This window comes from Enhydra lutris, unplaced genomic scaffold (assembly GCF_002288905.1).
Source record: "Enhydra lutris kenyoni isolate GAN:26980312 unplaced genomic scaffold, ASM228890v2 scaffoldscaffold24, whole genome shotgun sequence".
Lineage (NCBI taxonomy): Eukaryota > Metazoa > Chordata > Mammalia > Carnivora > Mustelidae > Enhydra > Enhydra lutris.
The window spans coordinates 7,226,334-7,238,583 of record NW_019154108.1 but is presented as its reverse complement, the minus strand read 5'-3'; the positions used below and the strand labels follow the sequence as shown (position 1 = coordinate 7,238,583).

The following is a 12,250-nucleotide window of genomic DNA, read 5'->3' as shown; positions in this document are numbered from 1 at the left end:
CAGTGATTCAATGTTAATACGGATCTGCCTGGCTGATACAGTTTGGCGCATAGCCGGTATGTTAATAGCACCGTCACAGACTGACTAATTTTATAGATGTCTGAATTTCAAATAGGAGAGATCACACCTGTACCTTAAAAACAGATGTTGTCTATGCAAATCAAATTTTAACAAATTCTGTTTACTTATATTTACCTATAAGCCAAGATCCTTACTGGTTTTGTTAATACTTTAATTTCCCTTAGTAAGTTCCTACATTTATTTGCTTAGGACAATATTAAACATACCTAGGCTGTACTTGCCTCAGGCCAAAGAGGGCCAAACTTGGGAACCCAGAAATGAGGAAAATGCATGGAAATCTCTCTGTAATGACTTGCTATTTGCTTTATCAAATGACTATTATTTGAAACAATCATGAGTATAAGAGGTCTGGATTGTTGGTATACAGAAAGATTCCAAACCCATTTAAGGTAGAAATTATCTTAAAAAGGCTTTCTGTCCTGTCTTTAGAAATTCATATAACTTATGTGGGTTCTCGATACTAGACAAAATTCAATCACACACACACAGACACACACACACCCCCACATACATGTATATAAATACACATTACACACACACCAAGAAAAAATAGAAAAATGACACGATTATATCAGACAAATTCCCTGTGCATTTTCAGTAGGGTACTGGTGATGCCTCTTCTTTCCTGCTCACTCAGGAAAACGTAGGCAAGGAAGAGAAGTGATATTATTAAGGGGATATTTGCACACCCAACTTGTTACGCCTTATGAGGACTATGACAGACCCCAGAATTCATCCACACGTTCTGCCAAGAACAAGTGCACTAGGTTCTGTGTCTTCCCTGGTCCCAGGGGTGGGAGGGCTGTGGGAAGGAGCCAAAGAAGGGTAAGGACTTACATCCCCGTTCCTGGGTGGGATTGTGAGCTCCATGTACCCGTGAGGAATGTACAGCTGACTGTAATCAAAGCGGGGTTTCTTCATGAGGTGGCTTCGGACAGTGGAATAGGCTCCATCACATCCTACAATGAGGTCATAAGTGACATCTATGGGAACTTCGTCAGATCTGAAAAATAACATGTACCATTAAAAGAAACCGTCTAGGGGCGCCTGGGTGGCTAAATGGGTTAAAGCCTCTGCCTTCGGCTCAGGTCATGATCCCAGAGTCCTGGGATCGAGCCCCGCATTCGGCTCTCTGCTCAGCAGGGAGCTTGCTTAACCTCTCTCTCTCTCTCTCTCTCTCTCTCTCTGCCTCTCTGCCTACTTGTGATCTCTGTCTGTCAAATACATAATAAATAAAATCTTTAAAAAAAAAAAAAAAGAAACTGTCTAGTGGTAAAAATGGTGATGTTCATCTACTCGGGTATAAAAAGCAGCAGCTCAGGGGGGCCACTGCTCTGCTGTACAAAGGCAGACACTTAACCACTGAGCCACCCAGGTGCCCCAAGATGGTTAAGTTTTAAGATGCCTTTGAGATCACGGCAAGAGGTATCTGTGAAGGTGCCAAACAGGAAAAGAGCATGGATTAGGGTCGAAATAAGGACGGAGAGTGATGAGAGTGAAGACAGAGGAACGGACTAGAGAGGCTCGTTTTAGCGAAGGGACCCTCTAAGTGGTTGCGAACAGACTGGGAATCCATGGCACATGCCAAGATTGGGACACGGGGCTATAGGAGCTTCAGAGGAAACGCAGGCAGCCAAAGAGGCAGCCAAATCGTTTCCAAAAGAAGAGAGGAAACGCCGGGCCGCGGGGGCTCATCTGTTTCAAGGACAGAGAGCCTTTGGGGGGGTGCGCTGGTGTGGGACATGGCAGGACGCTGAACCAGCACAAGAATCAAGAAGAACCACTGGTTGGGACGCCTGGGTGGCTCAGTTGGTTGAGCAGCTGCCTTCGGCTCAGGTCATGATCCCGGCATCCTGGGATCGAGTCCCACATCGGGCTCCTTGCTCGTCGGGGAGCCTGCTTCTCCCTCTGCCTCTGCCTGCCATTCTGTCTGCCTGTGCTCGCTCTCTCTCCTTCTCTCTCTCTGACAAATAAATAAATAAAATCTTTAAAAAAAAAAAAAAAAAAAAAGAACCACTGGTGTTGGTGTTCAGAAGGCAGCCCAGGCTGGTTTTCGATCTGATTCTTTGAATCCCTTTTAGTAATCATTTAACTCTTCCAAAGAAGCCAGAGAACAAAGTGTACAGGTCCAGTTCTCCACTCCAAGCCTTCACCTCCGCAGTCAGCAACCCCCCCTCCCCCCGGAGGGATTACCCAAGCACCGTGATCTCGCCCTCCTCAGGATTACACTTCAACAGCCTGCGGCCAAAGTACACCTTCGCGTTGGGGTATTTCTCAACGGCTGAGGAGACAAAGAAGAAAACCAAATAGAAATGAAATTCCAATTCTTGTGTCACTTAATCAAATTGAAATAGTCATCGTTTTCCGAGAACAGTAGGATAGAGATGTTTATTCTCAAGAACGTAAAAATGAATCGGTTAAAACGGTCTTTTGACAGCAATTTCACGAATGTTCCAGGATCATCTGGTAATAAAAGTGATGAATACGAATCAACTATCCTCATCCAAAAAAAACCCAACCAATTCCAATATGCAAATTTTCACATTGCTATGATGGCTGTTACCCTGGAAAAGAAAGAGGCGGCACGTATTTTAAAAGTTGCCTCTGACCTAAGACCTTATTTGTGATTAGAAATACTCAGCTAGGGGCACCTGGGTGGCTCAGTGGGTTAAGCCGCTGCCTTCGGCTCAGGTCATGATCTCAGGGTCCTGGGATCGAGTCCCGCATCGGGCTCTCTGCTTGGCAGGGAGCCTGCTTCCCTCTCTCTCTCTCTCTCTCTCTCTCTCTCTCTCTGCCTGCCTCTCCATCTACTTGTGATCTCTCTCTGTCAAATAAATAAATAAAATCTTAAAAAAAAAAAAAGAAAGAAATACTCAGCTAGGGGCATCTGGGTGGCTCAGTTGGTGAAGCGTCTGCTTTTGGCTCAGGTCATGATCCCAGGGTCCTGGGATTGAGTCCTGCATCCAGCTCCCTGCTCAGCGAGGAGCCTGCTTCTCTCTCTGCCTGCTTGTGCTCTCTCTCTCTCTCTGTCAAATCAATAAATAAAATCTTTTTTTAAAAACATTCTCTCATTAAAAAAGAGAGAAAGAAATACGCAGCGAAACTCCTTTTCTCAAGCTATGCCTGATTCTATATCTTTTTAGTAAGTCTCCGAACTTCGGAGTCACGTTGTCACAAATACAGATTTTTTTTAAAAGATTTTATTTATTTATGACAGAGAGAGATAGCTAGAGAGGGAACACAAGCAGGGGGAGCTGGAGAGGGAGAAGCAGGCTCCCCGATATGGGGCTCCATCGCAGGACACTGGGATCATGACCTGAGCCCAAGGCAGATGGTTAATGATTGAGCCCCACAGGCACCCCACAAATATAAATTTTTGACACTAATTCTTCTTGTAATCAAACACTGGAACACTTAGGGGAAAACACTGAGTAAGAAGATTTAAAATTTCTCAATAAATAGAATCAAATTATTTTGGTGCTTTTTGAATTTTGCTGTTAACAATCGGTAGAAGTAGTGAATTTATCATATTCTTGTCATAACAGTAAAATGTTATTTTTGTCCCTATTAATTCTCATGGTTAGGAGATCTATAATTATAGGCTATTTATTGTTGTTAAAGCTACACATCAGATCTATTTATCTATGTTTAAGAAATCTTTTGGAAAATAACTTTGGAGAAAACAGAGTTTATCAGAACCATGATGGATAAGTTTTTTTTTTTTTTTTTTGTTTTTTAAAAGATTTCATTTATTTATTTGAAACAGAGAGAGAGAGATCACAAGTATGCAGAGAAGCAGGCATAGAGAGAGAGGAGGAAGCAGGCTCCCCGCTGAGCAGAGAGCCCACGATGCGGGACTCCATCCCAGGACCCTGAGATCATGACCTGAGCCGAAGGCAGAGGCTTAACCCACTGAGCCACCCAGGCGCCCAATGGATACGTTTTATAAACTCAAAATATGTTTGTGAAATCAAGCTTTTAAAAAATTAAATTTAATTTAATTTTGAGGGGGGGCACCTGGGTGGCTCAGTCAGTTAAGTGTCTGCCTTTGGCTCAGGTCCTGCTCCCACAAACCTGGGATCGAGCCCTGCATTGGCTGTCTGCTCCTCAGGAAGCCAGCTTCTCCCTCTACCTGCTGCCCCTTCCCCTGCTCGTGCTCTCTCTCTGTCAAATAAATAAAATCTAAAAAAAAAAAAAAAAAATCTATTTTTTACTTAAATGTATACTAAGACAGCTCAAGAAGTTTCCACAGAACAATAAGTCCTGGAATATGCTTCCTAATAAAAACCATTTTGTGGTCAAAGCCATTAGCAAGATGCTAACAGTCTGACCCCTGAGCTGTGTGGTCCTGGTCCTCAGCCACACGTGGCTAGTCTGAATGGAGATGAATTGCACACAGGGGGTTTGGGCAACTCAATATTCGCCCCCCCCTCAAAAAAAAATGTCTCATGAATAACTGTGTTCTGTTGATTACACATTGAAATGATAATACTTTGGATATATTAGGTTAAAATATATTGTTAAAGTTAACTTGGTTCTTTTTTGGTTTTTACATGTGGTTACTAAAAAAGTTTAAATTATACATGAGTCTGCCATCTGTGGCTGGGTCTTGGACAGTGCTGCTCTAGAAAATCCACAATGCAGACCATCAGAGAAAGACTGTAAGAAAATTTACAAAACTTGTTGCGTGCAGAATTTACCACATTTTCTTGACCACAAGACTTTTTCTGCTTGCTTTGCTTAACAATTATTAACACCCCCCCCCCCCACCACCAACACACACAGTGAACCATGGAACAATCCTACATGGAGTGCAGGGCAGTGATTTCGTTCTTGAGGCTTAGGAGTGGGGGGCGGGGTGCTGTTCGGTCCAGAGCCTGCGTTTGCACCTGGAGGCCGTGGCTCACACGTTTGTGTAAAGGAATGAAAGCCGTATGAAAGAATTTATATGCCAAATGATGTTTAGGAGCGAAGAGAGTCCGTGTTCATTTCATTCACGAGTTTGTGGTATTTCTGAAATTACACAATGTGCAGCACATTCCTAAGGAAAACCAGGGATGGGAGCTTCTGGTCTGTCCACAAGGTCAGTTCTTCCCAGGCTGTGGCTCCTGCTGTCAGCAGATGTGTTGTGTGTCATGCGGGAGGCACTGACGTTCGTGGATAAGGGCATGGACTTTGGAATAGGGGCCTAAGCTCCAGGCCGGACTCTATCACTTATTAACCATATGGGCTGCTGGGGGGTTGTGGGGGAGCTCTGGAAACCTCCTTCACCACCTGTAAAACAGAGGGAAAAGAGCTCCCACCTCACAGAGCTGTTGGGAGGGTCTATAAATCAATGCATATAGAGCAATGAACATACTTCTGGGGCCTCAGTGAATGTTTGCTCTCATTTTTATCTTAAGAAATTCAGAGGATGCTCTAAAGGGATTGTCTTAGGTCTGCTATAGGCTACTTTTAAAAAAGTTGTTTTGGGACTTCTGGAGATCAGTATGAGTATATCTAGCAACTACCTACACCCCCCCAACCCCCCCAACATCTACTCATCCAAAGGACAGTCTTACAAATGTAAGTAAAGAAGTGGAATTAGGAAGAATACTAAGCCCTATTTCTGAAGTCCCTGGTGAGTCAGCAGGAGTGAGCTCTGCAGATGACTCCTGCCAGTTCAGCATTCAACAGACACGCTGCAAACTCACGCTGGGTCGGGGGCTGTGGAAGAACACAGGTAAATCTCGGAGCATCGCTGCTCTCCAAAACTCAGAGGCTGCTGGACTGCATAGAGGAACTGATGGTAGAATTACTCAAGGGTTATGCTCTGCGGGGAATGGAACTGATTAGCACAAATGCTGAGGAAGAGAAAAAAAACTGTTGTGATCAAGGGCTACCTGGAAGGTGATTGGATTATCAATCCAATTATCCAAGCTACAGATTTAATTTGCAGTTCAGCGGCTTGTCCATGAATGGTTTGGTCTGTAACACATCAAAGTCTCAGAGTGGATGTCACAACTTCCTCTTTCTCAGCCTGCTTGGCCGTCTATCTCCTTGGTCTCCTACAAAAGCACGTGCCTCCACCTTCAGCACTGGTGCCCCCCCACCCCCGGGCTCTAGCTCAGTCTACCGCTTGGATGCCACACCCGGGGATTATCGACATACCCTAAAGACCACCACCCTATTCAGCCTCCAGCTACTGCTTTTCATGTGTCTGTAGTGTGGGGTTCATTGTGCCCCTGGGCAAGTCCTTCGAGGGTATCTGCTCTTCTTCCAGTCCTCGAGGTCTTCAGGGAGTGAGCACTCACTCGTTCTAGTACTGAGAAGACAGCAGGACTTTAATGTGTGGTGGACAAATGATTTTTATTTAGATCAGCCGTAAGATGAGAGAGAGAGAGACGCTGAAGGATCCAGCGCTACTCTGTTTCAAGAAGGGCTTTGGGCTGTACATCGCCTGTGCAAATAACCCATGGGTAACCCAGGAAAAGGAATCATAAAAGCAAATGCCAGTAAATCATGGGACAAGCTTAGGCTCATGTACTTTACTGAAATGACAATAGCTGAATAAAATGTTGGACTTACCTGTCAAAAGTTCCTTGTTTAGAACTGCTCTGCTTACAGAAAGAATGTACTGCAAGAAAAACAGTAGATACTGTTTGCTTCTGGAGAATGGACAGATAACGTTTCACTTTATTTGCTCAGCAATAGGAAATACCTAGCAGAGGGTTGCAAGCTTAGTTTTGTAGTCATTTAGCTAAGGAGCCTTTTAAAAAAAAAATAAGCACTTTAACCAAATATATACAAAACAATGTTGAAGTTTAAACTCAGGCTTTTTCAGGTTTGACACCACAAAAACCAAATCCTCATCTTATAAGCAAAAACATGTTATTTTCACTAAGATAGTTTTATGCTGACAACATTTCATAAACCTTCTATTTTCATCTTAGGGCTCCAAATAGAGCTGTTGGAAACACTTCAGTAATGACAGCATCACTAGAGTAAGTATACGATTTCCTAAAGACACTACTTTGTTTTTGTTTTAAAGATTTTTTTTTTTTAATTGATTTGAGGTGAGGGGAGTAAGTGAGGGAGAGAGAGCATGAGCTGGAGGGGAGAAGCAGAGGCAGAGGGAGAAGCAGACTCCCCCTTGAGCAGGGAGCCCCATGAAGGGCTCAGTCCCAGGACCCTGGGATCTTGACCTGAATGGAAGGAAATTGCTTAACTGAGCCACCCAGAGGCCCCTAGCCACCCAGAGGCCCCTAAAGAGACTACTTTGAAGGCACTCATTTCAATGTGAAAGAAGTGGGGAGGGGAAGTACTGGTAGAAGTAGGATCAGCCCTGCCTGGGACACATGTTTGTTTTTTCTGACTTTATGGGACAATTCGGCAGGGCTGACTGTGCCTGAGGCACAGAGGGAACATACTTTTAGGGGTCCATGAAAATGTTCTAATTTTAGTTGATACTAAAATCAGAAGAAAAAAACATAATGAATACATGAGAATAAATCCAGCCTGATTAATCTCTATACCAAAGCACTCATAAAAGCTAATTTTTAATATTTATTGTTTCAGAGAGAGACAGACCCACAAAAACAAAAGTGCCCACCCAGAGCCCACAAAAGTCCAAATGGAGACTTGCAATTCAGGGTGAGTCTAGTCTTTACAAATTTAAAGCATGTGTCTCCCAAATTTAGAAACATTACATCATTTAATGCAAATATGCTACTTTATAAATCTTCAGCTCATCCAGAAGTAGACATTTAATATTAACAGCTAAATCTAGAGTTGGTGTAAAAATAACTCTGTCATGCTACAAAGACAATGACTGAAGACACAACTTCCTGTGTCTTTGCTATAAATTAATCTTAAGAGTACTTCTTCATTCTTTGCCTCTTTGTTCTGGTTTCCACTCTTCTGTGTCATTAATCCCTCATTTCAGTGGAAACCACGCTTGTTATTCAGAGTATGCTAGGAAACATTTAAATTAGGAAGGCTCATTTACGTGGGGGAAATAGTCTTTCCACCTCAGTCTGGAGGCGTGGTTGACACCTGTATCATCTGGGAACCGGTCCTGTTCAGAGAGTCCCTGTCCATTCCCCCCGGGGTCCGGGATCAGCCTTGTGTTATAAGCAAAAATTAGAGCCTCCCCCATCACTCCTCACTTCTCCAATGCCTCTTTTAAAAGGTTGATCATATGAAGAAAAAATATGAACGAGAACAGGTTAGTCTTCACAGCACATACCAATCAAACCATCGTGCGGTTCTCCTTGAACTTGGGCAATTGTCTCTCAATAAAACTGGGGCGAAAACCCTCATCTCTGACGAAGGCTACAGAGAAGTAATTCTCATATTCCCGCTCCAGATTTCCGATCTGGATAGCTTTATCGAACTTATTTATCAAGACAAAAACAGGAACAAAAAGAACACTGGTCGCCTTCTGGCAGCCGTATGTTTCAAGTAACAGCTCAAATGATGATAATTTAACCTGTTTTATGAGTCATGTGTCAACGGTCCTTCCTCATCACAGTGTGTTTTGTACAATTCTGTGTATTCTTCCTAGCCAGCTAGTGGAGTAATTATCAATGCGTGGGACATTATTAATCCAACACTGAAACTACTTGCTGTTGCCGCTTAGTGATCCAACTGCATCTGACAGACTAAGTTGTTTCAAATGAACCTTCACGAAGGTCCTTAATAAAATTAAGCAGTAGTCACGGGAAGGAAAAAAAAAAAGAACAAACAAGTGAGGAAGGATGAAGTGGCCCTGGTAATCAAAAACATTATTAATAAAACCTAAAGGAAGTTTGAGAATCTCCTTGGGATATTTGTACAAGAGTGGTCGCAGCAGACTTTCGAGTATATTAGAAAAACATGCTTCTGCTCTATATTCCGAAAGTCTGCAAATGCGGATATTTTCTAGTAAGGGGGCGCTAGGAGGTTAGGGGCAAGACTTGGGGAGCTAGGGTGGGTGGGGGATGGGTGACATTGGTGAAGGGGATTATACAGGGGATTACAGGGAATTGCCAAATAACTGTATTGTACAACTGAAACTGATATAATACTGTATGTTAATACACTGGAATAAAATAAAATAAAATAAAATACATTTTTCTGCATCATTAAAAAAAATGGGGATATCTGACCTGCTCTGTATATCAGGGAATATTTTGATAGTTCCCAGAGCAATTTGGGAGAGACCTGGCAGGATCCAGCAAGACTGGAAGAGTCTGGACCCGGCCAGGGAGAAAGGGCAGACAAAACAGGTGGAGGAGGGAAGCTCAGAGAAGTGGGGAGGCCAATGGAGGGTGAGTTCCCTGAGGATTTGCAGAAATCCTGGGGTCACCGGGAGGGCTTTGCATTTCGACAGGCTGTGGAATTGAGTGATTCAAAACCAATTTTATGTTCTTCTTAAAGGATGTTCCATGTTATAAAAGTAACAACGCAAACCAAAGAAAGAGGTGGCCACAAATTTAGCATTCACTGAGTTCTTAAGAATTGAGAAGGGCAGGATCCGTGGGCAAGCGATCATTTCCTACTTCCTCTAATGTGTTGAAGGCCCCAAATGGAAACTCCCACCAACGACTTCACCCTCTTGGGCGTCCGTGGAGAGGAAGCTGTCCCCTCCCTCCTCCCCTGGAGCTGGGGGTAAGGAAGCCAGTTTGAGGCTCAAGTCTAAGTCGCTCTGTTCGTCTAACTTCCCTGACGTTCTGCACCATGTCTTCCTCAGCGGTCTACTCACACTTTATTGGTTCAATCTCTCGGGGGCTCAGGGGGGATGATGCTGGAATTGGTCTACTTGGCCAATTCCCTGTGAATCCAAGACAAAGTGGGAGGATTACTATGGTCGCTCTCAATGTAGCAAAAGCAAGAGTGCAACCAGTCAGGCCTGCCCAGCATGCCTGGGAGCGCCTTCCGCAGTGTGCTGCCCTGGCGACTGTGCATGAGACCACCGGCCCTGCGTCTCCCTTGACGTTGACCTTGCGTACCACGCAGCCTATTTCTTCATCAGTGAAGCAGGGTGGTTGGATTCGAGGAGCCCAAGGTTGCCCATCGCTGTAAGATTCGGTTATGCCAACGCGCGTGAGATGTTTCTTACCAATACACACTGGGCACATAAAGATTTCGGGTTTTTGTTTTGTTTTGTTTTGTTTTTAGAATTTTGGTCTCACCCTACTCCCCTTCACCAATAGACCCTCATTTAATTGGGAAAATGCTATTTTGGCGCCGATTTGATATTTAAATAAAATGTCCCTCTCCAAGCTCACCTTCTCTGTGAGATCTCTGAAAACTAAAGCTACCTCCTCTCCAAACTGACCCGCTGAGCCTCCCTCGGAAGCGTTCTTTCCTCGAGGACTCGAACACTGGCTGTCCTCACAAGGTTGCAGCTCCTCTCCCCGTCCTGGGTAAGTAGCACAAGAATGGGTCATGGTGCACAAGAGGACAGTTGTGCCCAAGTTGGGGCCCATGAAACAGGGCGTATTAATTACCCAACGATGCTTATCTTTCCGTGGATGGTCAGTAGATTTGCTTCCGCTTCCTCCTCCTGCCTGGCTCATGCATTACCTCGGTACCTATGTTTTTATAACGCCCAAATCAGTGGGGTTATTATTTGAGAAAGTTGCTAAATGGAAAATTTTGATCCTTCCCCACCATCTCCCCTGCAACCCTCTGGGTACTTCGTTGTTGGAGCGTTTTTCTTTTCAACCACTTTTTAAGCGAACTTCCATCGTAGTAAAACACACAATATAACATTTACCATCTTAACTCTTTTTAAGTGTTCCGTCGGTGGCACGTGGTACGTTCACACGGTGGCATGACCGTCTGTACCTCCATCCACAGAACGCTTCATCTTACACAGCAGAAAATCTCTTGCTCCCCATTTCTCCCTCCCTCCAGGCCCTGGCAACCACCATGCACTTCTCTCCTCTAGATCCCTCCTATAAATGTAATATGGCACTTATCCTTCTGCGACTGGCTTATTTCACTTAATATAAAGCCCTCCAGTTCCAATCATGTTGTAGCAGGTGTCAGGATTTCCTCTTTTTTCTTTTTTCTTTTTTTTTTTTTTTTTAAGTCTGAATAGTATTCTGAAGCATGTCATATAGAAAACCCTCCCCCTTCTCCTCTGGGGAATGTCTTCCTTACTCTCACCTACTACCACACGCAGGACACTCGGATAACAGATGTGGCGGTGGGGCGGGGGGGTCCTCCATGAAGCAATTTCTCAGTGACACAAGCCGGCTGTGCCACAATTTGTCCTGACACCATCTGCCTGGAGATAGCCTCAGATTCCAAAGGTTAAGGACTCAGTCCCAAGAGACTGCACCCTTCCCCACATCACACACACACCAAAGGCCAATGGCAATGTAGCTTACACCTGAGCTTCTAACTGGTCAGCTTAAGTCAGAGGTTCCCATGACCCCCTTTTCAGGTTGAAAGAACTTTCTAGAGCATCTCACAGAACTCAGGAAAACAGTTGATTTACTGTTTATCAGTTTATTAGAAAAGGGTATGATCAAGGCCACAGATGAAACATCTAGATGGAAAGAGGTGTTTGCAAGGGATGTGTTTGCCTTCTACGGGTAGGTGGGTTACCCTTCCACTGGCACCTCTGTGTGTTCGTGAATCTGGAAGCTCTCTAAACTCCATACTTTGGGGGATTTTTATGGAGACTCCCTCACAGGGACGTGATGGATCATTAACTCCACTCCCAGCCCCTCTCCCACGTCTGGGGAAAATTCCAAGCTTCTAATTATGTCTTGGTCTTTCTGGTGACCACCCCCCATCCAGGACCCCACTAACAGTTACCCCATTAGAACAAAAGATACTCTTATCACCCAGGAAATTCCAAGGGATTTAGGAGCTCTGTGTTAGGAACCACAGTCAAAGACCAAATATTAGAACAAAAGATCTCCTAGTGCTTTTATCCTTCAGGAAACTACAAGAGTTTTAGGAGTTCTGTGGGCCCAGGAACCAGGGGCAGGAAACAATATATATTTTCTGTTACCTTTACACTTGTGTACACCACATTGTGTTTATATCCATCCATCCTTTGATGGACATTTGGGTCACTTTTGCTTTTTGACTGTTGTGAATAATATTGCTATGATCATGAGGGCTCAAATATTTCTTCAAGTCCCTGCCTCCAGTTCTGTTGGATATGCACCCAGAAGGGGAACTGCTG

The 12,250-nt window shown here is 44.1% G+C and overlaps 1 protein-coding gene across 1 annotated transcript in view; it reads right to left on the bottom strand.

The window, feature by feature from the left end:
• LOC111150863 (kynurenine 3-monooxygenase) overlaps positions 1 to 12,250 on the bottom strand; it is a 47,874-nt gene that overhangs the window by 14,848 nt on the left and 20,776 nt on the right. The window contains exons 5-7 of the mRNA XM_022508505.1: positions 6,649 to 6,697; positions 2,275 to 2,362; positions 919 to 1,084 (exon numbers count right to left, since the gene is read on the bottom strand). Coding sequence (XP_022364213.1) covers positions 919 to 1,084; positions 2,275 to 2,362; positions 6,649 to 6,697 — 303 coding nt within the window. The remainder of the gene's footprint in view (positions 1 to 918; positions 1,085 to 2,274; positions 2,363 to 6,648; positions 6,698 to 12,250) is intronic.